The sequence below is a fragment of the Lemur catta genome, chromosome 24 (genome assembly GCF_020740605.2).
Source record: "Lemur catta isolate mLemCat1 chromosome 24, mLemCat1.pri, whole genome shotgun sequence".
Taxonomy (NCBI): Eukaryota; Metazoa; Chordata; class Mammalia; order Primates; family Lemuridae; genus Lemur; species Lemur catta.
In genome coordinates, this window is record NC_059151.1 from 2,500,367 (window position 1) to 2,522,980 (window position 22,614).

At 39.1% G+C, this 22,614-nt stretch overlaps 3 protein-coding genes across 4 annotated transcripts in view; 1 reads left to right on the forward strand and 2 right to left on the reverse strand.

Annotated features, from left to right (window-relative positions):
* HELQ (helicase, POLQ like) overlaps nt 1–451 on the reverse strand; it is a 34,508-nt gene extending 34,057 nt beyond the window's left edge. Inside the window, exon 1 of the mRNA XM_045536690.1 lies at nt 83–451. Within this exon, the coding sequence (XP_045392646.1) occupies nt 83–253 (171 nt within the window). The 5' untranslated portion in view covers nt 254–451. The remainder of the gene's footprint in view (nt 1–82) is intronic.
* On the forward strand, nt 63–5,439 carry MRPS18C (mitochondrial ribosomal protein S18C). The gene is made up of 6 exons (XM_045536697.1): nt 63–753; nt 1,517–1,572; nt 3,464–3,547; nt 4,556–4,613; nt 5,164–5,223; nt 5,306–5,439. The coding sequence occupies exons 1-6, from the start codon at nt 654–656 to the stop codon at nt 5,380–5,382; spliced, it is 435 nt and encodes a 144-aa protein (XP_045392653.1). The 5' UTR covers nt 63–653; the 3' UTR covers nt 5,383–5,439.
* Nucleotides 5,440–7,587: 2,148 nt separating this feature from the next.
* On the reverse strand, nt 7,588–22,234 carry ABRAXAS1 (abraxas 1, BRCA1 A complex subunit). Of its 2 annotated transcripts, XM_045536696.1 has the most exons (10): nt 22,097–22,185; nt 19,778–19,868; nt 17,304–17,340; nt 14,523–14,541; nt 14,344–14,410; nt 12,520–12,713; nt 11,640–11,759; nt 10,562–10,646; nt 8,739–8,853; nt 7,588–8,349 (listed from the first exon to the last, which is right to left on the reverse strand). In XM_045536696.1, the coding sequence occupies exons 2-10, from the start codon at nt 19,802–19,804 to the stop codon at nt 7,910–7,912; spliced, it is 1,104 nt and encodes a 367-aa protein (XP_045392652.1). In that variant the 5' UTR covers nt 19,805–19,868; nt 22,097–22,185; the 3' UTR covers nt 7,588–7,909. The 2 variants fall into 2 exon arrangements, with proteins under 2 accessions (XP_045392652.1, XP_045392651.1); XM_045536695.1 differs by lacking the exon at nt 14,523–14,541 and having other exon boundaries at nt 22,097–22,234.
* Nucleotides 22,235–22,614: the final 380 nt, after the last annotated feature.

A 22,614-nucleotide genomic window follows, 5' to 3' on the forward strand; every position in this document is an offset into this window, starting at 1 on the left:
CGGCGGCCTGGGTTTGTGTCACCGCCCCAAGGGGGCGGGCGGGACGAGACCCGGGGGCTGTCGGGGACTGTCGCGGCTGTACCTCCGCCTGTCGCAGGCTCCCGACTCTCCGCCGCCGGCTCGCGGCAACCGCTGTCCCCTCGTCCTTGCGCTCCCCGGCCTCGCCGGCGGTGACGAAGACGCACTCCAGGCTTGGGCGGCTCCTTTTGCGGACAGACACTCGCCGGCGGACGCGGGATCCCCCTTCCTCCATGGCAGCGGCGTCCGCGGCGACCCGGCCCTAAACTCCAGTGCGACAGGGAGTGGGAGCCAGCGCGGAGGTGGCGACGGGGGAAAGCGGCACTCGCGTCCCCCTGCACCTCGGGAAAAGGCCCCGCGTCGATCCCCACAGCGCTCGGGCCGGACGCAGACACGCATGCGCAGGTGTCCGCGGTCTCCCAGGCCAACCATCGCTGTCACGTGACTTGGGCGCCGCGAGAGCGCGAACCCAACCGGCCCGCGCGCTGCAATCCGCGCCTGCTCTTCGGTTTTGGGTGTCCGCAGCGTTCGCCCGCGGAACCTTCGAAAGCGGCACTCGCGCCGACGGGGGAGGAGCGCCGGAAGGGACCGGCCGGAACCCTTGTGAACAACAGGAAGAGGCGGGGCGAGGGATCATGGCCGCTGTGGTCGCTGTTTGCGGCGGTCCAGGGAGGGGAAGGTTGACGCGCTTGCTAACGGCTGCTGTCTGTTTCACACATCCGGGCACTCACGCAGGTAAAGTCTCCACGTCCTCCAACTTCATCGTAGCGTCGCAGCCATTGCCTTAGTCCCAACGGCCGGCCGAGTCCCCGTTAGCAAAACATGCACATTCTGCAAGCTGGGTGGGCATGTGTGGTGGCCCGCGACTAGTATTTTAGACCCGAAGGGGTCTAAACGTAACGAGGCAAGTGATGGAGTGATTCTTAAAAAAGAGACAGAGACTTGCCGAAGGTCTCCGGCTAAACTTGGTGAGGGAGGGACATTCCAGAGTCGCCCAGCGGCAAACTCCAGATGTCCAAGTACCCAATCGGAGCGAAATTGTGACACAGGTCCTCAAGTCCCTAATTTCTGCAATCTTATCTTCTCTGTGCATCTCTTTCAATAACTACTCTCTGGAGAGGGTCTGTTGCTCATTTTCTTTTTGGTGTGACAGTGCCATTCAGTTGCTTCTCTTGTAAGTATTTGCATTACAGTCTGTCCTTTAACCATAAAGTGAAGGGAAAATAAATTTCAGGAAGAGAGCAGGTGAGAGGTTGTACGGGTGGGAAAATATGTGCTTTTCCCCCAAAGCCCTAGAAAGCACACCGATTTTAAGTCTTACTCTGTACCGAATGTTAATTAAAGGTTTTTAACCAGTCATTGTGAGTACAGTAAATATAAACCCTCTGTTTTATATTGTGTCCCTTGATTCATCTTGCCTCCATAAAAACAGAATCCTTTCTTTAGCTGCTCAACTAACACAAAGGAGTGATTTATTGCTGTTTCGGTTTAATTGTAGTGCTGTGGAGCAGAGGTTGTTCACAGTATGAACAGGTGACCAGCAACGAGGACATGGTAAGAATTTTTTTTTTTCCTATTACTAAGGCATTTCCAGATATGACCAAATTTAAAAATGACAAGACAATTAAGATAATCATTACTCTGAATTTGGAAATTATAACTCATTGATTATAGTCACCTAAGTGAAGTTTGAAATAAGAGAATTCCTAGATTCCTAACGAGAAGCATGGCTTCTGTCATACCATCTTTTCCTCCAAGATCCTAAATTAAGAATATGTGATTTGGGAATTTAACATTGCCACACTAGAAAAAAAAATCTTTTTTCCTTGGGGCCATGGTGTTTTATTACGAAAATAGATTAAAACTGCAAAAATAAAAGGATCCTTTCTAATTTATTGAAAAATTTGTTATTTTTTATTGTTTTCTGTGCATGAGTTATATGCAACTTGAAAAATAGTTCATGCAGGTCCCAAGGTAGAGACGTGAGTTACATATGCTTCACTAGGCCCTAGGGCTCATAACTAGCGAGAGTTAAATACAACTCACATGGTAGCTAATGTGTTAGAAAGGTAGTTTTAGTGGGTAGAATAATTGTAAATAATTGAACAAAGGGATTGTACAAAGCTTGGCTATAGGTTGGCTCTACTGCCCATTTTGAATTCACATTTTTCCTACCTTTGTCTCATTTGTCACTTTGGTGGAGGGTGCCTTAATAAATGAGATATCAAAATTAAAGTTTTACATCAGGGTATTAAATACTGACTCCTCTAGCCTACACGTGTATTGTTATGAGTTTAAAGTACTAACATGGACTTGGGCAGCATAAGTTTTCTTATTACATGCAAAGATAATTTGTTTGCTACTAATCATACCATACAAATCACTTAGCACAGTGTTGAGAAGGAATACAGTCAGTCATAACATGTGAGTTGAATGAAAACTAGATTAAGAAAGTTTGAAGAATTGGAGCAAAGAACTTGTCTAGTTCCTCTGAGCATCTATCCTGGTCAGATTGTAATAGTTATTTTTTAGGTCATAAATCCCACTGACACTAATGAAAGGTATAGATCCTCTCCATGGAAAAGCCAGGAAGTTCCATTCATTTGAAATTTTGCATACAGTTACAGGGGTCATGGACTTCAAAGCCGTTTCTGGATTAAGAACCTCTATACCAGAGACAGCCATACTGGCTGTGGAAGGGAGACCCTTTAACGGAAGCATTAGAGGCAGGAGTGAAGAGAGAAAAGCTGAAAGGCTGACACAAACTCACATAGCAGTCTGGGGGCCACAAAATGGAAGTCAAAGAACCTTTTATTACAGCCAGCCCTGGGGCATTATCTATTTCTAAAATAAAAGTAGTGATAAAACACCTGACAAAGGCTGGGCGCGCTGACTCAAGCCTGTAATCCTAACACTTCGGGAGGTTGAGGTAGGAGGAGTTAGAGGTTGCAGTGAGCTGTGATGACATCACTGCACTCTAGCCCAGGCAATAGAGTGAGACACTGTCTCAAAAAAACAAAAACAAAAAACAAAACATAAAACATCTGATAGAGAAAAATGGGGATAGATAACTTGTATTTAAGGATTACACTAATTTAGGGATAGCATGTTATCTATTGTAAGTTTTTCTTAATTTAAATCTTAATTTTTTTAGTTACTTGCAATCTGGGCAAAGCATTTGAGCAATCACTTTCTTATTGGACTTGAATTTTTTTCTTCCATAAACTCTTTTATTCTACAAAGATGTACCTTATCCCAGAATCCTCCATGAGTTAGTTCCCCATTAGCCAAACTGAAACAAAATAAAGGGCTTGTACAAAATATGTACACAGTAAGAAAGGTATAACTATTCCTTTGGATGTATTTAAATGTAGTATAGTAACCTTAAGATTTAATTTTCTTAAATTCAAAATTAACACATCAGATTTTTCTTCCTTTATCTTAGCCTGTTCCAATGGAAAATCCTTATAAGGAGCCTCTTAAGAAATGTATCTTGTGTGGAAAACGTGTAGATTATAAGAATGTACAGGTGAGATCTGGTTTTACTTCACTACATGTGATTTTAGAATTTTACTCGTTAGTCCTTCTTAAAGAGAATGAAGTCAGTTCTATAGCAGGCTTTTGTAGAGGCAACTGTTTGAAAAACTTCCTAGTTTCAAATCTGGTTGTAATTCTATGTATAAAGTATCTGTGCTTTATTGAAATAAGTGCCCCTTGGCTCTCCCTCATTTACTATTATTTCCACCGAGTGTTTCTTTTTTCTCTGACCCAAATGTTTTCACAGCAAGTCACTGTGATTTTTGATCGGTGGGGGCGAGTACTTTGGGAAAAGCTCCCATGCAGCTTTTTCTCTGGACCTCACCAGCCGTATCACTGCTTCACATGTTACTTAGCTCTCAGCACGTCAGAAGGGGCAAATTTGGAGGAGTGAATGGTGCCAGAGTTACATGTACACACAGCAGTATAAAGTGACCGCTGCCTTTGAGGGAAAAAAACTAAGAAATTGTAAAAATACACATAGTAGGAAGATTATATAAAAGTGCCTAGAACAGTGCCTAATGCCTAGAAAGTTCTAAAGACGTATTTAAATTAGTAAAGCATACATTACAGTAAATGGCCTCATGTACCTGTACCTCTTGAAGACCTCAATGTAATCTGATAATTACCTTCATAGTTATGTGATAGCCTGTCACAATAGATGGAATGTTTTGGTACCGTGTTTTAAGCAGCAGTATTTTAGAAAGATGTCCGTGGAAATCAAGGATACAGATTTAATATTGAAAGTATGCTGATTATTCTGTTATCTAGCTGTGTATAGACTTTGACACACTAGAGTATATTAACTTATTACTTTATTTTAAAATACTTAATAGGATAAGCTAAATAGTTAAAAATTTTTTGTCTCATAAAATTCATCTGAAATTTAGTAGAGTTTTATATAAAAGTGGTAAGGTTTTTTTTTTTTTTTGAAATTTACACATTTGTAGTGAATAACAAATATATTAATTTGTTTTCCTTCAAATAACTCCCCAAACAGCTTTTGTCCCAGTTTATTTCTCCGTTTACTGGATGCATTTATGGAAGGCACATAACAGGTATTTTGTTTTTTATTGTAACAATTTAAATGTAGCTAAGAATTGTATCAATCTACTTCTGCTATTTAAGAAAACTGGCAAACTGTCAAATCATTATTAGACCAGATACTAGAGGGACTGGATTTAGGTACTTTGAGAAAGCCTCTTTTTAGGCCACAAGGATTATAATTTTGCATGTCTTCTTGTGCTCAAAGTTAACTCCATTCTGACAACATACAGAAAACTTAGGCTTAAAAAAATTGTGTTCTTGTTTTGGAATATACTGTAATCATTCCTACACAGATACTTAAAAACTTGGTGTCTACACACTGTGGTCCATAGGCCAAATTTGACCTGCCACGTTTTTTTTTTAGTTTTTTTTACATAGTGCCATATGGTTGCTTTTGAGCTACAACAGAATTGAATAGGTGTGATGGACACTATATGGCCCACAAAGCCCAAAAATGTATTCTGGCCCTTGAGAAAAAAAATTTACCAACCCTTGACTTGTAAAATTGTTATAAATTTTGAATATTGGTATTTTTTATGAAGAAACATTTTTATTTTATAGGTCTTTGTGGAAAGAAACAGAAAGAAATCACAAAAGCGATTAAGAGAGCTCAAATACTGGGTAAGAGCACCTAACAACTGAATTGAGGTAGTCAAAATTTTGCTCATTATTTTTTGTGAGAACTTTAATTATCTCTTTACAGGGTTTATGCCAGTTACATACAAGGATCCTGCATTTCTCAAAGACCCCAAAGTTTGCAACATCAAATATCGGGAATAAATTACATAATGTTGCCACCAATAAACTTATTTTGCAGTAAGTGGTTCATGATGCCAATATTGACTCAGACAAACCTTGGTTGGAAAAGTGTTTCAGGAGAGAGATCAGGGGTGAAACCTCCCCTCCATACCAGTGAATGTCCACTAAACAGATCACATATTTAAAACATTAATATGCATTACATTTTAGATACTTTGAATAAAAGTGGTACTGTGTGATTGCCACTTGTATGTGGTCCCCATATAGCTCATACAGTAATGTACACACTGACATTGGCTTAGTAAATAAGTAAGGGATCGCATCTATTGGAATTCTGCTTTAGGCCCAGACTCTGTCTTACAGATGGGATTTTAGGAAAATGGATGCATGGAAGCAGAATGCTTGTATAATGTTCAGATCCCACGTGATTGGCTATGGAGTTGAAACTGCTCAGAATGATTTTCCAACTAGCAAAAAGTAAGTGTGCCCAGTTAAGACAGTGGTCTTCCCTTTGCAGAGATGTTATATTGGGATGGTCAGTAGTACTGTTACAGGAGGACAAAGTATTTATTCCTAGATGAGTCTGTCCTCAAACTAGTAGTGTCCTTTACATAAAGGGATGATAACTTGTACGTAATCTGTCATCACTGTCTCTCACTCCAGTGATACAAGCAGTAGTTCACTGCCAAAACGTAATCTGTTTTCACTGTCTCTCACTCCAGTGATACAAGCAGTAGTTCAGACTGACAACTGGTTTTCCTCCTTCTGCCATGTGCAGCAGTGACTTATGTAACCAGTGAAACATAACCGCAGCAGTACAAACGTAGGATTTGTACAAATCCCTGGTATGATGTTGCTTCATAAACACCCTATGGTAATTAACGCATGTAAACACATAGAAGAGTTTTTGTTACCTAGATATGATTTCCTATATCAAGTAATTTCTCTAGGAAGAGACAGAAGATCAAAGTATGCACTGAGCATTTCATCCAGTGAGTAAAACACGGTGAAGGCATGTGATGTGTACACTAAATGGACAAGTGTGTGAAAAAGACAAATACATCTGCACATACTAGTAAAAGCTCTCTTAGGCAACCCCCACTTAACCAACTCACTGGATTAAACTGGGGCTTTACGTCCTCCCTAAAAATCACACAGACGCTGTGACTCTCCCGTTGAATTCTACCCTGCCAAGAGTTTTGTTCCCAGACCTGTGGCGTATTTGTTGCTGTATTGATGAAATACGAGCATAAGAAGTTGTTGTTGCTATGAAAACAAAGCAAATGCTTAGGACAGACCTGCTAAAGATAACTAGCTTTGAAAAAAAGTTGTCAAGTTAGGTGTGGTTAGGACAACTGAATAGGAGTGGGAGGGTGCTGCAAAGTGGAAAAACCTAGCTGCATTCTGTACTTTCTTTGTTGCTTTGCATATTTCTATGAAATTCTTCACTGTAAAGAAACCAAAACTGGGAATTGTAGAGGTTGAGTAGTGAGAATGATTTACACAGGAACTTCAATCACTGGACTTAAGACTCAGAACAGTTCGTGGCCCTGTGCCGAATGGTTGGCAAATGAATGTACAATCCTGCTTTCCGTTAGAGTGAAAGCTTTGTGATACACTCCTATGCATATACAGATAGATGTACGTAGCACTTCTGAATCCGACTTTAACTGGCCTTTTCAGTTATTTGACCAAAAAATTGATCCCAAAATGTACTGGATTAATAGGCTTGTACTGTACTCAGAATTTTAGATTTACTCAGTTTCATGAAGAGGACTGCAGACTAAGGAAAGATTGTGCTGTGTTATGGTGTGTCATAACTAGGGTTGCCAGATTTGGCAAATAAAAAAATACAGGACACTCAGTTAAATTTAAACTTAAATAATTTTTAATGTAAGTATATCCCAAATTTTATGACAATCCTAGCCATAAAGTACTTTTTATCATCACTTAAGGAATGGGAATTTTAACGATTTAGAGAAAAATAAATTTTCATATAAACTTTATAATTTCTTTCCACATTGGAAAAATAAGTTAGGGTCTCTTTTCCAATTCAAAAGAATGTATCTATTTAAGCCTTTCCCTCAACAATTTAGTAAAAGGTAAACCATTGTGATTTTAAAATAAAAACATCTGTGGTGGCAAACACCTGTAGTCCCAGCTACTCGGGAGGCTGAGGCAGGAGGATGGCTTGAGCCCAGGAGGCTGAGGTTGCTGTGAGCTAGGCTGACGCCACAGCACTCTAGCCTGGGCAACAGAGTGAGACTCTGTCTCAAAAGAATAAAAAATAGAAATAAAAGCATCTGCTATTTCAAAAGTACTTTATAAGAACACTAGAACTTATCTACGTATTACTGCAAACACGTGAACATAGTAAAAAAATTACCTTATCTATGTATTACTAAGAATAGCCGAATACAGTAAAAACAAATGACTCTATCTGAATATATTTATGTATTACTGCAAGTAGCTGAACATAGCAAAAACAACAGAAATGTTTGACTTTATCCTTCAGCCAAATCAAAAATCTCCTTTTGGGTTCAAAGGATCAAAATGTAGGAGACCGTGAATATTCACCTGAACCCTTCATGTTCTCAATCTCTTCATCTGTTTCTGGGCTGCTTATTGTGGATGTTTTTTCTTGGTTACTACTATCAGTGTCTGTTTTAGGTGGTTTGTTTTCTATCTCTGACAGCCGTGATTTCTTGAATTGCCATCTACCACCTGTCTTTTCTAAAGATTTGCGCTTAATTGTTTGTGGCGCCCTGGCTGGACTAGCTTCAGGAATGTCAGTGTATTCTACCATTAGGGTCAGGTTGTCTACCACAGCAAGACGGTGGCTGCTGGTACAGCTACTTTTAGAAATACACCTGGTTTTCAAAGACATAACACATGAACGAAGAAATGCACAATCCGGAAAAAACATCCGTAAAGCTTGACAAAGAAAAGCGTTCTCCGGAGGAGGGTCTTTTGGGACATTCTTCTCTCCTAAACAAAATAAAATAATACTTCTTTCAACATGTAGTATTTGTTTTATAAAACTTTTTATAATTAGGTATTTGTTGGTAAAATTAAGTCAAAAAGATTCTAACAATTACAGTAAATTATCTGGTGAAAATGACATGTATAACTCCAAATTCTAATTTATATGCCACAATATCCTAAGAGAAGATTAAAGTTGTATTCTTTAATATCAACAGTACAGGATGGCTACTATAGTACCATGTTGTTTGTTTGGTGGGATTTAAGAGTATTAATAAAACAACTAGTTTTAATCCCAAAGTGGAAAACAAATTTACCATAGTGCAGTTGGCTCATCCGCAATTCGAATGAGTTTTCAAGCATGTACGGCAGTGACGTGTCAGCTTTTTACTTACGCTCTGCTCGAGTACGTGCTTGTTTCCTCTTTTTAATTTCTCGCTTTAATCGGCTTATATCGTCTAGTAGTTTTTCTATTGCTTCCTCACTGTGTTCCACTTTTTCACATGTACTCTGCAAAATAATTTAAGAGCATAGACAAAATTCCAAGTTCTGTACTAACAGGGTCTAGATTCACAATTAAATAATATAAAATCCTTGGTGGCATATACCATCAAGTACCATTTGCCTTTTATATAAATTTTATTTTGCTAGTTTCTGGAGGATCTCAAAAACAAGCAGTTGTGTGCTGCTTTATAGGTTGCAAAATGCTTTTCAGATACATGAGCTTCTCACACATAGTTTTATCACATCAGTTATTTTGTTGACAATACACAGAAATAAACTGAAATTTAACTCACTTGGAAACATACTGAAAGATGCAGTTACTGCATAAATTTAACATTAGACAGCTAACAATAAATGAAAACCAAGTGCCTATATTTTGCTGTTATGAAAGGAAACTATTGAAGATTTAAATTCCTGTAACAAAAACTACTTTTGAGAGGCAGAGCAGCCCTGTATGTCATCAATTTCAAAAGTATGAATACCAATAACCTTTGACCTAGTAGTTCCATTTTGGGAATATGTCTTAACTAAATAAAAAAAATTATAAGATGATGTTCCTTAGTATAACATCAAATCATTGTAACTAATTTCCAATTATAGGGTAACAGTTGTTATAGCCAGTTTTAGTGGATACTTTTTTAGGATGTCTGCTCAGCCTAATTCACAAACCTTTTTGCCCTGACATAAGAGTTTGCCAGTAACCCCTGTAGCCACTGTCACCCTAGCTGACCCAAGTGGAATGACAGATTCTCCCCTAGGAATCTGGAGATACCACGTGGCCAACTGGCAAATCCTAATCTTTTGAATAGTTAGCCCTTCCTTCTCTGGTCTGCCAGTGGATGAGGAAACAGTAAAATCTACAAATATGAAGAAGGAAAATAATGTGCAGACAGAGGATGAGAAAGTTCTGGTGATACTCCAGTTTCTGGTTCAAATCCTAAAGTTCCGCTGCTTTCTACCTAAAGTTCCTTTATGTTCACCATTTTAGCCCAAGTTGGTACTTTTAACATAAGAGTTCTAATATACCGCCATTAAAAATAACTAAAGAATATGTAGCAATATAAAAAATGTTTAATGATATATCAAATTGAAAAAAAAAAATCACAGCAGTGGAGTACACCTGTAGTTCCGGCTACTTGAAAAGCTGAGGCAGGAAGACTGCTTGAGCCTGAGAGTGCTGGCCAGTGCCCAGTAAAACTTGTCTCTTAAACAAAAAATTATGACACAGGCTGGGCGCCGTGGCTCACGCCTGTAATCCTAGCACTCTGGGAGGCCTCGGCAGACGGATCACTTGAGGTCAGGAGTTCAGGGCCAGCCTGAGAAAGAGTGAAACCCCGTCTCTACCAAAAACAGAAAAAACTAGCCAGGCATGGTACTGTGTGCCCAGCTACTTGGGAGGCTGTGGCAGGAAGATCGGTTGAGCCCAGGAGTTTAGGTTGCAGTGAGCTATGACACCACTGCACTCTACCCAGGGTGTCAGAGTAAGACCCTGTCTCAAAAAAATAAACTAAAATACATACCCCTGCCCTGTCCACACACACACCTATGCAGGTTTGTGTACGTACACCATATGATGTTTGCATGAAATTGCCCAACGACACATTTCATGACTATAAATCTAATCAGAACGTCAGGTTATCACTAAAAAATTTCAGTGAATCAATCTGACATGAACTCTAAAAGTAGTCTTTCAGTGTTAGGTATGTTAACTGACCTTTAATTCCTCTTGTAATGAAGCATACATTTCATTTATCTTATGTACCTCCTTTAAAGATCCATCTTCTTCAAAAAATTCAGAGCTGAAAAAAATTACCATTTCCTCAGACAAACATACAGAACTCATTTTAAAGATAAGGTGAAAAACTTATTTGTTGTCAAAGAGCAACAGAAAATTCTTTTTACTGGCTTTGTAGGGACCATAATTTTGTGAACCTATGTGTATACAGCAAAACCAACCTACTTCATCTATCTTCACAATAGCAAACTTTTTAGCTTCCTAAGTTCTATTGTCAGGTCTCCAAAGAAAGGTTAAGTAAAAATAGATAAAAACTGAAAGAGAGAAGGGGTCTTTTTTTGGCAATGGAAACAAGAATCAATATTTTAATGAATTTAAGATTTAAGTTACCATTAGTTAAAAAAGGCACCATTATTTTATGATCTATGAAAGAAAAAAACAGTATTAAGAAGGCATGATTTGTAAACAGCCCAATTTCAGAGATAAAGGTGAAAAACGTGTCTCAGAATCAATGAAATATGGTATTACGTTCTTACATTGCTAAACTAAGCACTGTGGGAACACAAAAGTACATAAAACCAATCCCTTATCCTGGTAAAGTTTATACTCTAGTAGATATATGAGCATACTGATATCGCTATTTGTGACCTTATTCCCTTAATGGCTACAAAAAAAGGTTTATCTAAGCAGCCTATAGTATGAGTAAGTCTTGGCTAAAGCCTGATGTTTTTCCCTTTAATATCCAATCGAATTCCATGCCCTTAATCTGAACCGTTCCCTTAGAAAATTATAATTTTGAGGCTAGCTACTTACTGTAACCTAGAATAAATGTGCTAAGATTTGCAGGATATGCAGTAACTTCTTCCACTACCTTTTTTGTATCTTATAAGTAGAAAAGTGCTAACAGGAAGTATGGAGAAGGTAGAAACTGTCTAGTTTACTTGTGTAAGGTATAAGTAGTTTTCCTGTCAGTTTTATTCTGTTGTTTGTGTGATAAAATTAGTTTCAAAAAATGAACAGGAATAAATTTAGGGGGGAAGCAGCTGAAGACTCTTACCTGTGTGTTTCCACTGCTCGGCTAAAGCCGGCGGACGTGCAGGAACCTGATGCGGTTTTATAGCCCAGTTGTTCAGACATGCCCAGATTGGTGACCACTAGTGGTACCCTATGAAAAAGTCTGACAAAATAAAACTTTAAGATATAAATTTAGAATAAAGAGAAAGGTTAGCATCCACCTATTAGAATGAACTACTTTTCCCCTATAAGATTTAAAAAAAAGACAAAAAAACCCATTCCTTACTACTTACCTGAGATAGCATTTACTGACTTGAGGCAACTGGGTTTTAAAAGTTGTTAAAATGTGTATGGTATTGCATGAAACAATATTGTAATGGCTACTATTAACTGATCAGTACATGTAAAAATAAGACAGTCTTAATGTTGAGATTTATCCTACCTTTCATGAATGATAAAATTAATCTGTATTCCACGTATAGTTTTTATACAGGTTATGGGGAGTCTCTGTTAGACTCATCTGAGTGGACCATCAAGAACTACCTTGCTTCTTTGCAGAGGTTATAGAGAAGCCACGAAAGTACCTAGGCTTAAGTTCTAAATTATATCCTTAATCAATCAATATCTAAAATATTTTTTGATAGTAAATTATTAAATATTAAACAAAATAGTAAATATTAGTAAACAATAGAAAAGTCTTCAATGCCGGAGCACAAGTCCTTGTTCCACACTGGGTTTCTAATTTCCTTATCTGACTTTATTTGGCCACTTGAAATTAACAGGTGGTAAGATCTGCTTCAGAAGGTTATTCTGACAATCTAACGCAACAATATATGAAAACACTCAGTAATCTACAAAAAGTACTAAACAGTAAGTACATTTTTCTATTATTTTAAGAGAGCCAGTGACTGGCCAACATTCACCCTTTCTGAGGTTTATACAAGGCATGTTCCAGCCGATGAGTAGAGCAGCTTTCTGTTACTACACTTGGTGTTAACAGCAGAAAAACAAGTTCTTGACGTGAGAAGTGGTTCTGTAAGTTTTTGTGAAGCAGCCTCTCTCTAAATGTCATGATCTGATCTGAATGACGGCGGAATTTGTACCAACCCACCACAGTCTGAAATACAGAAAGAAACAAGATATGTGTCTTAATGGTTACAATTATACGTCTATTATTATAATTATATGTCTATTTATAATTCGTATAAAACTGACAGCCTTAGGAATGGCTTTCTTAATATTTAGAAAGATTTGGACAGATTTAAACAAAGAATACATTTAGTCATACACTTTACTTTTCTAAAGTATGCCAACTGCCTTAGAGTTAAATTACTTGCCATTCATTTAAAAGGCTACAATTTTGATCTCATTTTTTTTAATGGCATTTTCTATCTTGCAGTCTTAATCTTTAGTCAAAATTTAAATTAAAAAAAAAATCAACACCACTGATTCACTAACTAGCCAGTCACTCCCTAAAAACAAGTTCCTGTACGGATACTGGGTTTGTTAAATAAGTTAAGCTGAACCCTATAGCTGTAACCTAAAATTTAAATGGGAATGATATTGTCTACCCCACAAAGTTGGTTTCAAGATTGAACAAGATCATGTAAAAGAGTTCCGTAAACTGTAACATGCTAAACAAATGTGTTATATTACTAAACCTTTTTTTTAAAACAGAAAAGTAATTCTCATTTTCTGAAAATTCAGTTAACTGTAATGGAGGAAAAAACCACTTTGCTTAAAGATCTGTGAGGTTCAGCAACTACATTTTATATTTACACATTTAAATTGAGGAAATTAAAATTACTTCTCTTTTTAAAAATGTAAGTTTTTTTTTTTTTTGAGACAGGGTCTTGCTCTGTCACTCAGGCTAGAGTGCAGTGGCGTGATCATGGCTCACTGCAGCCTCGAACTCCTGGGCTCAAGTGATCCTCCTGCCGCAGTCTCCTGAGTAACTGGGCTACATGTGCGTGCCACATGCCTGGCTAATTTTCCTATTTTTTGTGGAGACAGGGTCTCGCTCTTGCTCAGGCCGGTCTCGAACTCTTGGCCTTAAGCTATCCTCCCGCCTCGGCCTCCCAGAGTGCTAAGATTACAGGCGTGAGCCACCACAACTGGCAAAAATAAAACATTTTTATAGGTACATTTTTAAATACCCAAATATAATTGGGGGAAAAAAATCCAAGCATTTTCAACTGAGAATGTTTCTTGAAAGAAACTTCTTTTACCAAATCTACTTTTACTTTCAAATCAGAAATAAAAAAAGTTTTAAGAAGAAGAAAGTGGTGCCTCAGAAAAATTTTGTTTGGGGGAAAAAATCCATTTTGATCATTCAGCAACTTTAACTAAACACCAAGTATGCTGTGGAGCGTTCAAATTAAGCGCTGTACAGGAAAGCATCCCTGCAGTATGAAACATAGCATGAATAACTGCAGCTCACTAAAATAACAGTGATGGAGCGAGTTCTAGAATAAATGGTGCTGGGAAAGGATGGTGTGGTGGAAATACAGGAGCGAACGAGATCGATACAGTAAAGGGAAGGATAACAAGATTAATGCTTTTAAATACTAGTTGTTTTCAGAGCAACCCCTTTGAATTTCTGGGAAGAAAAACGCTTTTGTACCTGCTTTATAGGAAACCATGAAGACAAATGCTACTTAAAAGTTCTGTCAAAGTACTACATGTTTCTAGGAAACAAAAATAATACATATTAAATACCAAAAAAGAAAAGGGAAATCAGAGAATACCTTTTTGACATTTGAAAATATTTTCTTTAGTGCTTCCTCATTTACTTCACCTGAAGAATTATAAAAGCTGTAAAAGCCAAAATTAAAGACATTTCAATTAAGCTAAAAATATGAATAATTTTATTAGCATTTTTAATTACTTCTAATGCAAACTAGTCAGCCAAAATCCATATACTTACTTGCCTGTCATATGAAGTCCTAAAATAAACAGTGGAGAAAAGTTCTCAAATTAACAGACTTAAAGTTTTAGAAACATAAGGTCCATAACCAACAAAAAGAAAAAGGATAGGAGGTAAGTTTGGACATCACATTTTTTTAACCTAAAGTAAAATAATAAACTATCCATTAAACACAGGCATTAGGAAGTAAATGTATACAACCAGTTCACAATCCATTCAGTTACTAAAATTTTTTATAATATTGATACATAAATAATGTATAATTTGAGAAATGAAACACAATAATAAAAGGACAATTTATTCACTGCTAATTCCAAAAGCTACGTGTTTTAGGCAGTGGCTGGGTTTTTGGTGGGGCGCAGGTGGAACAGGTTTTAGTTTAGTTTAGTGGTCTTTCTTCTGTAGGTGGAATGTCTAAGATGCAGAACTTATCAGAAGATAATTCTAAAAGATTCCAAAGTGTTTACTTCTGGCTTTCTTTCTCTTCCAGTAAGACACCGCAAATAGGGGCTGGGTGTGGTGTGGATCCCAGCACTTTGGGAGGCTGAGGTGGAAGAATTGCTTGAGGCCAGGAGTTCAAGACCAGCCTGGGCAACATAGCAAGATCTCATCTCTACAAAAAATAAAAAAATCAGCTGGGCATGGTGGCGCATACCTGTAGTCCTAGGTACTTGGAATGCTGAGGTAGGAACATCCCTTGAGCCCAGGAGTTCAAGGTTGCAGTGAATTTTGATTGTGCCACTACACTCTAGCCCCAACAGAGTAAGACTTTGCCTCTTAAAAAAAATATTACATATATTTTCTTCTTTTTTGTATTAACAATATTCTATGATGGTGAAATATGTAGACTCCTTTTTATAAATAATTTTCACTGTAATGGGCTTTTACTGGCAATTCTAAAGTATACACTGAAAAAATTTAGTTATATAAAACTGAAACAATATATCCTAACAGGCAATAATTTTTCCATTAAAAAGATTTTAATGGGAAAGTAGACAAAAATAGTGTTCCACCTACAGAAGGGAGATATTAAGTTGATCAAACAGATATACCCATTTTTACCTATTTAGAGTTCCAATATGAAAACTCTGAAAAGAATTTATTCCTGTATTTCTCTAGCATGGCCCATTTCTGAGCTTCTCAAATTGGAGCTTAAGACAATACGTCAGGTTGTGTAAGAAGCCACAGGACTGACATTTTGGGTTGGATGATTAAAAAAAAGTAATAATAAAAAAAAAGCTGCCACAGGATAATATCTTCTGTAGAAGCACTGATTTTATGTGAAGTTTCTGGGGAGAGGATGGGTAGCATTTTAATATTAAAAACAGGTATACTGTGCAGAATTCATGTTAAACTGGGAAATTTTTTTTTAAAGTGACTTTAAGTGTTAGGTTTCCCAGGTATTTTCCCCAGACTCCTAAGGTAAGCAAATCAGTGTGTTTCAGTGCAAAAGTTTGAGAAGCAGTGTATTTTTTTTTGTTTTGAGACAGAGTCTTGCTCTGTTGCCCAGGCTAGAGTGCCGTGGCGTCAGCCTAGCTCACAGCAACCTCCTACTCCAGGGCTTAAACGATCCTTCTCCCTCAGCCTCCCGAATAGCTGGGACTACAGGCATGTGCCACCATGCCCGGGTAATTTTTTCTATATATTTTTAGTTGTCCAGATAATTTCTTTCTATTTTTTTTTTTTTTTTTTCAGTAGAGACGGGGTCTTGCTCTTGCTCAGGCTGGTCTCAAACTCCTGACCTTGAGCGATCCTCCCGCCTCAGCCTCCCAGAGTGCTAGGATTACAGGCGTGAGCCACTGCGCTCGGCCTGAGAAGCAATGTATTAAGGGCAGGGTTGGCAAACAGTAAATATTTTAAACTTTGTAAGCCACATCCACCCTTCATTGCAAATTCTTCCTCTTTTTTTTTTTAAACATGTACACATTCTTAATGAGGGCCATATATATTAATAGTTTTGCCCTACCATTAACTAGTACTGTGGCCTTGGTTAAATCATGAACTTTTCAGGCCTATTTTGTTGTTAAATGAAAATGAAGTACGTAGTAACCTTCTGAATGAGAGGCATTTAACATTGACTCTCCCCTTATTCCTTTCCACCCGTCCCCCGCAACAACCCCGTCCCAATCATGTAAGAATTAAAAGGCTCAAGCATAGGTTTCTTATCACTGGAGTAGATGGCTTCCCCAGTTCTAAGCCTCTATTAGGTTGGTCTAATTATTATTATTTGAGAAAGAGTATCCCTCTGTCGCTCAGCCTAGAGTGCAGTGGTATGATGATAGTCCCCTACAGCCTTGAACTTCTGGGCTCAGGCAATCCTCCCCGCCTCAGCCTCTGCCACACCAGCTAATTTTTAAAATTTTTTTAGCCGTGGGGTCTTGCTATGTTGGCCAGGCTGGTCTTGAACTCCTGGTCTCAGGTGATCCTCCTACCTTAGCCTCCCAAAGTGCTGAGTCTGGGAGGCTGAGTTTATAATATATTACAATGAGGTGACTGGGTGTGAAAAGATAAAGCAATCCTCAAAGTAATCTGGTGCCTGGGAGAGGCAGTGAAGACCAGCTAACATAAGTCATACAGAGAACTATTAGGGCTGACATTGCACAAGTGACTTTTCAGGTATTTAAAAAAAAAAAAAAAAACTCTTTCCATTTTAATTAGTATTAATACCACCATATATAACTGGTAACTAACATACTTTGTTAGTTTTAAACATTATTTCACTTGTAGAGAGTAATTTTCACAATGGATCATTTATTTGCTCTTACTAATACAACTACTCACCTAAAAAGCTGATAGCATGGAATATATTTCTGAATGTCTAGAAAAAAAGGATTTTTAGATATCATATTAATTAAATTAATAATCATCTGAATAACATATATTAAGCATTTACCTCATCCCAGGAAGTACTTTACCACTGATCATCTCATTTAATCCTTATAACAAACCTGTGACACAGATGCTGTCGTTCTTCCCCTTTCAAAGATGATGTAACAGGCAAAGAAAGATTAAGTGGCTTGTCCAAGCCAATGGTAGGGCCAAAATTCAAACATAGAGCCTTACTTAGAACCAGAATGCTATATTCTCTCTAAACAATGGTCTAATAACTGCAACAATAAGATAAATTCAAAGTTGCTATATTTTGAGTGCTAAAAAGGTTATACTCTAAATTTACTCAATGGATAGAAATAGCTGTTAAAGGGATCATCTTTTGTTATTCCAGTACAATCATGTGCCTCATAACAATGTTTTGGCCAATGACAGACCACATATAAGAGAGTGGTCCCACAAGATTATAATGGAGCTGCCAAAATGTACCATTTTTTGTCTTTTATACCATTATTTTTACTGTACCTTTTCTATGTTTAGATATGTGTACATACACAAACACCATTGTGTCACAAGTACCTACAGTATTCACTACACTAACAAGCTGTACGGGTTTGTAGCCTAGAAGTAACAGGCTACCATAGACCGTAGCTGTGCAGTAGGTACCATTAGATCTGTGTTAAGTACACTATGATGTTTGCACAAAGATCATTGCCTAACCTTGCATTACCCATCCCTGCTGTTAAGGGGCGCATGATGATAACTGTTTCACAAAGGTGTTGTCAGTGTGAACTACAGACTAAAGAAAATGAAAAACACCAACGTCTTTTAAGAGGTGAATTTTAGTCTCCTGTGAATAGTAAGATCCTAGCTAAAAAGGAAAAGTAATTATTCTCTTTAAGACATTTTTTTCTAGCAAATACATGTGATAACCCCCCAGAGATAAGCCCCTGTCTGAAAAACACTGAACAGAAAGTGTCTGTAACTGACAATGGGTAAGATGCACTCTGGTGTACAGACAAGGGAAAGCGTTAAACTGATGGAAATTTCATTAACCAAAGCAATGTAGTAATTGGTCGGTCTTAGATCTTACCCGTTAACCGCCTATGTTAAAGTAAGCCAGCATTTTAAAATAATTTTAGCAAATACCTTAAGTCTTGGCACTGTGCCTAGCTGGCTGCTTAATTAAAATCAAACTTTCAAAAATGTTAGATGCTTTGGGTAGCATGCTAATTTCGATTAGGCAAAAAAATGCTCTAAAAGCTTGCTTTTAAAGCTCAAGTGTCTGAACAGAAAAAAAAAATAACAAAGTAAAATTACAAGCTATATAAAAAATAAGCAAAATAATACATGACAAAAGATCAATTTTCTTATGTTATTACAATTCAATAAAAGCAAAATAGTATAATAGAAATGCTATCAAAGAATGGAACAAATCTATCCTTTTCAAAGAAAAAAACCAAGACAAAAAAAAGTAAAAAGCATGAAAAAATACTTGTTTCGTAATTAAGAAATGCAAATTAGAATGCTATTTTTTTTACTTATCAAATTGGCAAAGATTACAAGATTTGATATTAGATAGTGTTGGTAAGAGTATGGAGATCCGGCACTTTTATATACTGTGAAGGAACCTAAAATGGCATAACTTTTCCAAAAGGCTATAATTTGTGATGATGCAAACTGGAAACAGGTGGTTATAATTTATTTAAAGGACTGTTTAAATCAGACTAAGGCCATAAAGTGAAATACAATGCAATTATGAAAAATGATATTGCAGAGGATCATTTAATATGGAAAAATGGTCATGACACATGTCATGATGCCAAATTTTTAATAAAGTACACCACCAAGTTTGTTAAAAAATGCTTAGGGAAAGCTAATACATAATTTCCAATCACAACACTCCCTATACCTTCTAAACCTTCCCTCCTTCCCCCACGCCCCCCAGCCTGCCTGCCCCTCAAAGAACAACTGCCACCAACCGTAAATGCTTTATCACCCACTCCTCACACTGGTTATGCTCTGGTCTTTTCCCCATTACACTCCAGAAATTACTGAAGATTTTCAGTAATCTAATCGTCTAATCACTGATTTTTGTCAGTTCTCATCTTCCATCTTTCCTGCAGCATTTAGCATTTTATCATTTTCCTCTGTTTTCCTATTGCTGGGCATCTTCCTGCCACCTAAATAGCAGATGTCTCTTTCACCCTAGTTTCCCTGCAGTAATCTCATCTGCTTCCCATGTCTCATACTGTTCCTTATTTTAGACTTGTCCATGGCCACAATTTTAACTGAGAAATGAGTGTAATATATTCTTTTAAATTTCGCTTTTAAAATTAGTTTAACAATTTAAAACCAGTAAATTTATGTTGATCTCTTTCAGCATAAACTATCAAAAATAGGACACACAGAAGTAAGTGACTCACCAATTGTATAAACAACTTTAACATCATCCATTTGGGAATCTGTAATGTTATTCTTGGCTTCACCTTTCATTTCCCCAAGAAGAAAACCTTCCTGTGAGGGTAAAAATAAGAAGCAGTATATGGAATACATTGGTAGAATTACTGTTCAGACCACTTAACTAACCAGTATTTTCTTAGTATTTTCCAGTGTATACAAGTGTGTGCTATTAGTTGGGGAGGGGGGCTGGGGAGGGGCACTCAAAAAACCCGAGGTGCTTCCAGCTTACTTGGGAAACATGAAGTTAGATAAAAATGAGACTAGATTGTAAATACTACTGTGATTTTCGGAAGGGGAAAGAGAAAGAGATCAACATGGCCTGAAATAATGTAGAAGGCCCTGTGGAGGCAAGAACAGAGCTGACTTGAAAGGGCTGGGCAATGTTTGTGCAGGCACAGGGAGGAACACTTAGCACCCTGGGAAGCATAAAAGGCTAAAACCCAGAAATGAGCATACAGTGTCTGAGAACAGTAGAGCATTTGTGAGTGAGGAAATCAAAGATAAATAAGATGGAGCCAATAATGGAGCATCCCAAATGATTAGCTAAGGAAGTTAAAAATGTTTGTATTTAACCCCACATGCTGCTGGGAGTTAGTGGAGGCTTCCAAGCCATGAAATGACACAAGGATCAGTGTTTTCTGATTAAAAATTGTGTAAAATGTGAAAGTTAAACATTTGGAATTCAATTTCAGAGTCTGCCTTCTAGAAGGGATGCTGTGAGTCAGTTTCTTTTAAAACTACAGGCATTTTGCCACTCCAGTGGTGATTTCTTTGAATTTTGGAGAATTCAGTGACTTCTCTAGGCACATTTAAAGACCCAATGTGCTTGACAATTAAGATTTTATATTTTTTATAATTAATTAATGATGCTTGATTCTTTTCATTTAACTAAAGGAGAAAGAGCATAAAAGGAAAAGTTTCCACGATGTGAGTCTTTACTGGAATCAAGGAGGAAAAAAATCCAGAACTTAACATTCTAGTGTTCATGATTTTGATACTCCCAAGGACAAACCCAGGGAAAGGAAGCAGGGACAATGCAAGTGCAACTATCCAGAAAATCACCACTATTCGGAAAACCACCGTCTAAAGACGTTAAGAAAAAGATCTGAGAAACAGTCGTCTCTAACTCTAAGGTACTTTACAAGGGATAATCCTTTAGGCTGCAGAGTATTTAAGGGCCCATTCTGTTTATATTTTCCCTGAAGACATTCAAAAATAATTTCCACAGCCACACACATCTTAAGTTGTCATATATCTGCTCTTTGCTAAGTGTTAATTTGTAAGGTTTTCTGAAATCATATACATAAGACACACTAATTCCAACCTTTATTAGGCTTGTGCTAAAAAGCAATTTGAGTCAAAGAGATTTTATATTTTAAAATGAAGAGCACGAAATTTAGCACAAATTACTAGGCACTGTTGAGTGTGGTATTCGCCAAACTGCATCAGTACAGTAGAGAGGTGTTTTAGATGCTTATAATTTCTGTCAGCAAGTTACTAAGCACTTACTACAGGGCACTACTTCCTGAGCTTAAAGTTTTAGTGTTTTTTTTTTTTTTTTTAACCTCATAAAAGTTTTTAGCAAATAGACACTGGAATTAAAAAACTTCTTAGCTTCATCCAGAGGTTCTGAACCTAGACAAAAATATAAAATAAACACTCAAATATCTAACATTTGAGGGTAAATCTAATGTTTAAACTATAACTTAAGGTATCAGAAAAGGAACTAGCTGAGGCCTTAGGATTTTAACAAATCTAACAGCAATGCAAACACAAGTCAGGTACCTGAAATACCGAATTTTTTTTAATCCACTAAGATTTGCCAAGCAAACAGGCACTGGATGCAACAGCTATTCTCATCTCCTCACCATCCTACCACTGCAACGACTCGCACAGGCCGGCTCTGCGCGGAGAAGGTTCAGTTACTCGGGAAAAACGGCAAGGTAACCGGCGCCCCTCCCGGCGGTGGCACCTGGGGAACTTTCTGTCCCTTCGCGACCCTTTGACCAGGAAACACGGTCACGGTGCAAAGAGAGAGACGGGGCGCGGGGCGGTGGGGAAGGCAGCGGGCAGAGGATGAAAGGAGGCCGATCCTGGAAGACGCGTCGTGGGCCGGGGGCGCCTCCAGGACCGCAGAGGCGGAGACAAGGCAGAGCCGCGACGGCAGGGCCGGCGTCGCGGAGCTGGCGGGCGAGGACCCGGCCACCGCGGCCAGCGGGAGGCCGCGCGCGGGGATCTTCCGCGGCGACGCCGGACCCCCCCCCCCCCGCCCCTCGGCTCACCGTGTCCGAGTCCGTGTTGAGGTGCTGGAAGGCGAGCGCGCCGAGCACAAAGCCCGAGAGCACCGCCGACGTGCTCTCGCCCTCCATGCCGCCGCCGCCACCGCCGCAGGGCGCGCGAGACGACGGGGGGGGGGGGGGGGGGGGGGATGCGTCGCGCCGGGATCCTGCCGCGGCGGGGGCGGGGCTTGCGCCGGTGCACGGGCGCGGCACGCTCCGCGCAGGGGCGGGGCCGAGGCGAGGGGGCGGGGCTTGCGCCGGTGCACGGGCGCGGCATGCTCCGCGTAGGGGCGGGGCCGAGCGAGGCGGCGGGGCGGGGCCGCGGCGGGGGCGGGGCTTGTGCCTGTGCACGGGCGAGGCACGCTCCGCGCAGGGGCGGGGCTGAGCGAGGGGGCGGGGCCTCGGCGGCGCACCAGCGCGGCGCGCCCTGCGGCCGGGGTGGGCGGGGTAGCCTTGGCGGAGCGACGGCGAGCGAGCGCGGGTCGCGCGCGCTTCCTGTGTGGCGCGCTCGGAGTCCTCCG

Coding starts and splice junctions, on each gene's coding strand:
- MRPS18C (XM_045536697.1), top strand. CDS start 654: ATGGCCGCTGTGGTCGCTGTTTGCGGCGGTCCAGGGAGGGGAAGGTTG. Junction 1,573..3,463: donor TGACCAGCAACGAGGACATG/GTAAGAATTTTT, acceptor CCTTTATCTTAG/CCTGTTCCAATGGAAAATCC. Junction 5,224..5,305: donor TAAGAGAGCTCAAATACTGG/GTAAGAGCACCT, acceptor ATCTCTTTACAG/GGTTTATGCCAGTTACATAC.
- ABRAXAS1 (XM_045536695.1), bottom strand. CDS start 22,183: ATGGAGGGCGAGAGCACGTCGGCGGTGCTCTCGGGCTTTGTGCTCGGC. Junction 10,647..11,639: donor CGAGCAGTGGAAACACACAG/GTAAGAGTCTTC, acceptor AATTTTTTTCAG/CTCTGAATTTTTTGAAGAAG. Junction 8,350..8,738: donor AGCACGTACTCGAGCAGAGC/GTAAGTAAAAAG, acceptor TATTTTGTTTAG/GAGAGAAGAATGTCCCAAAA.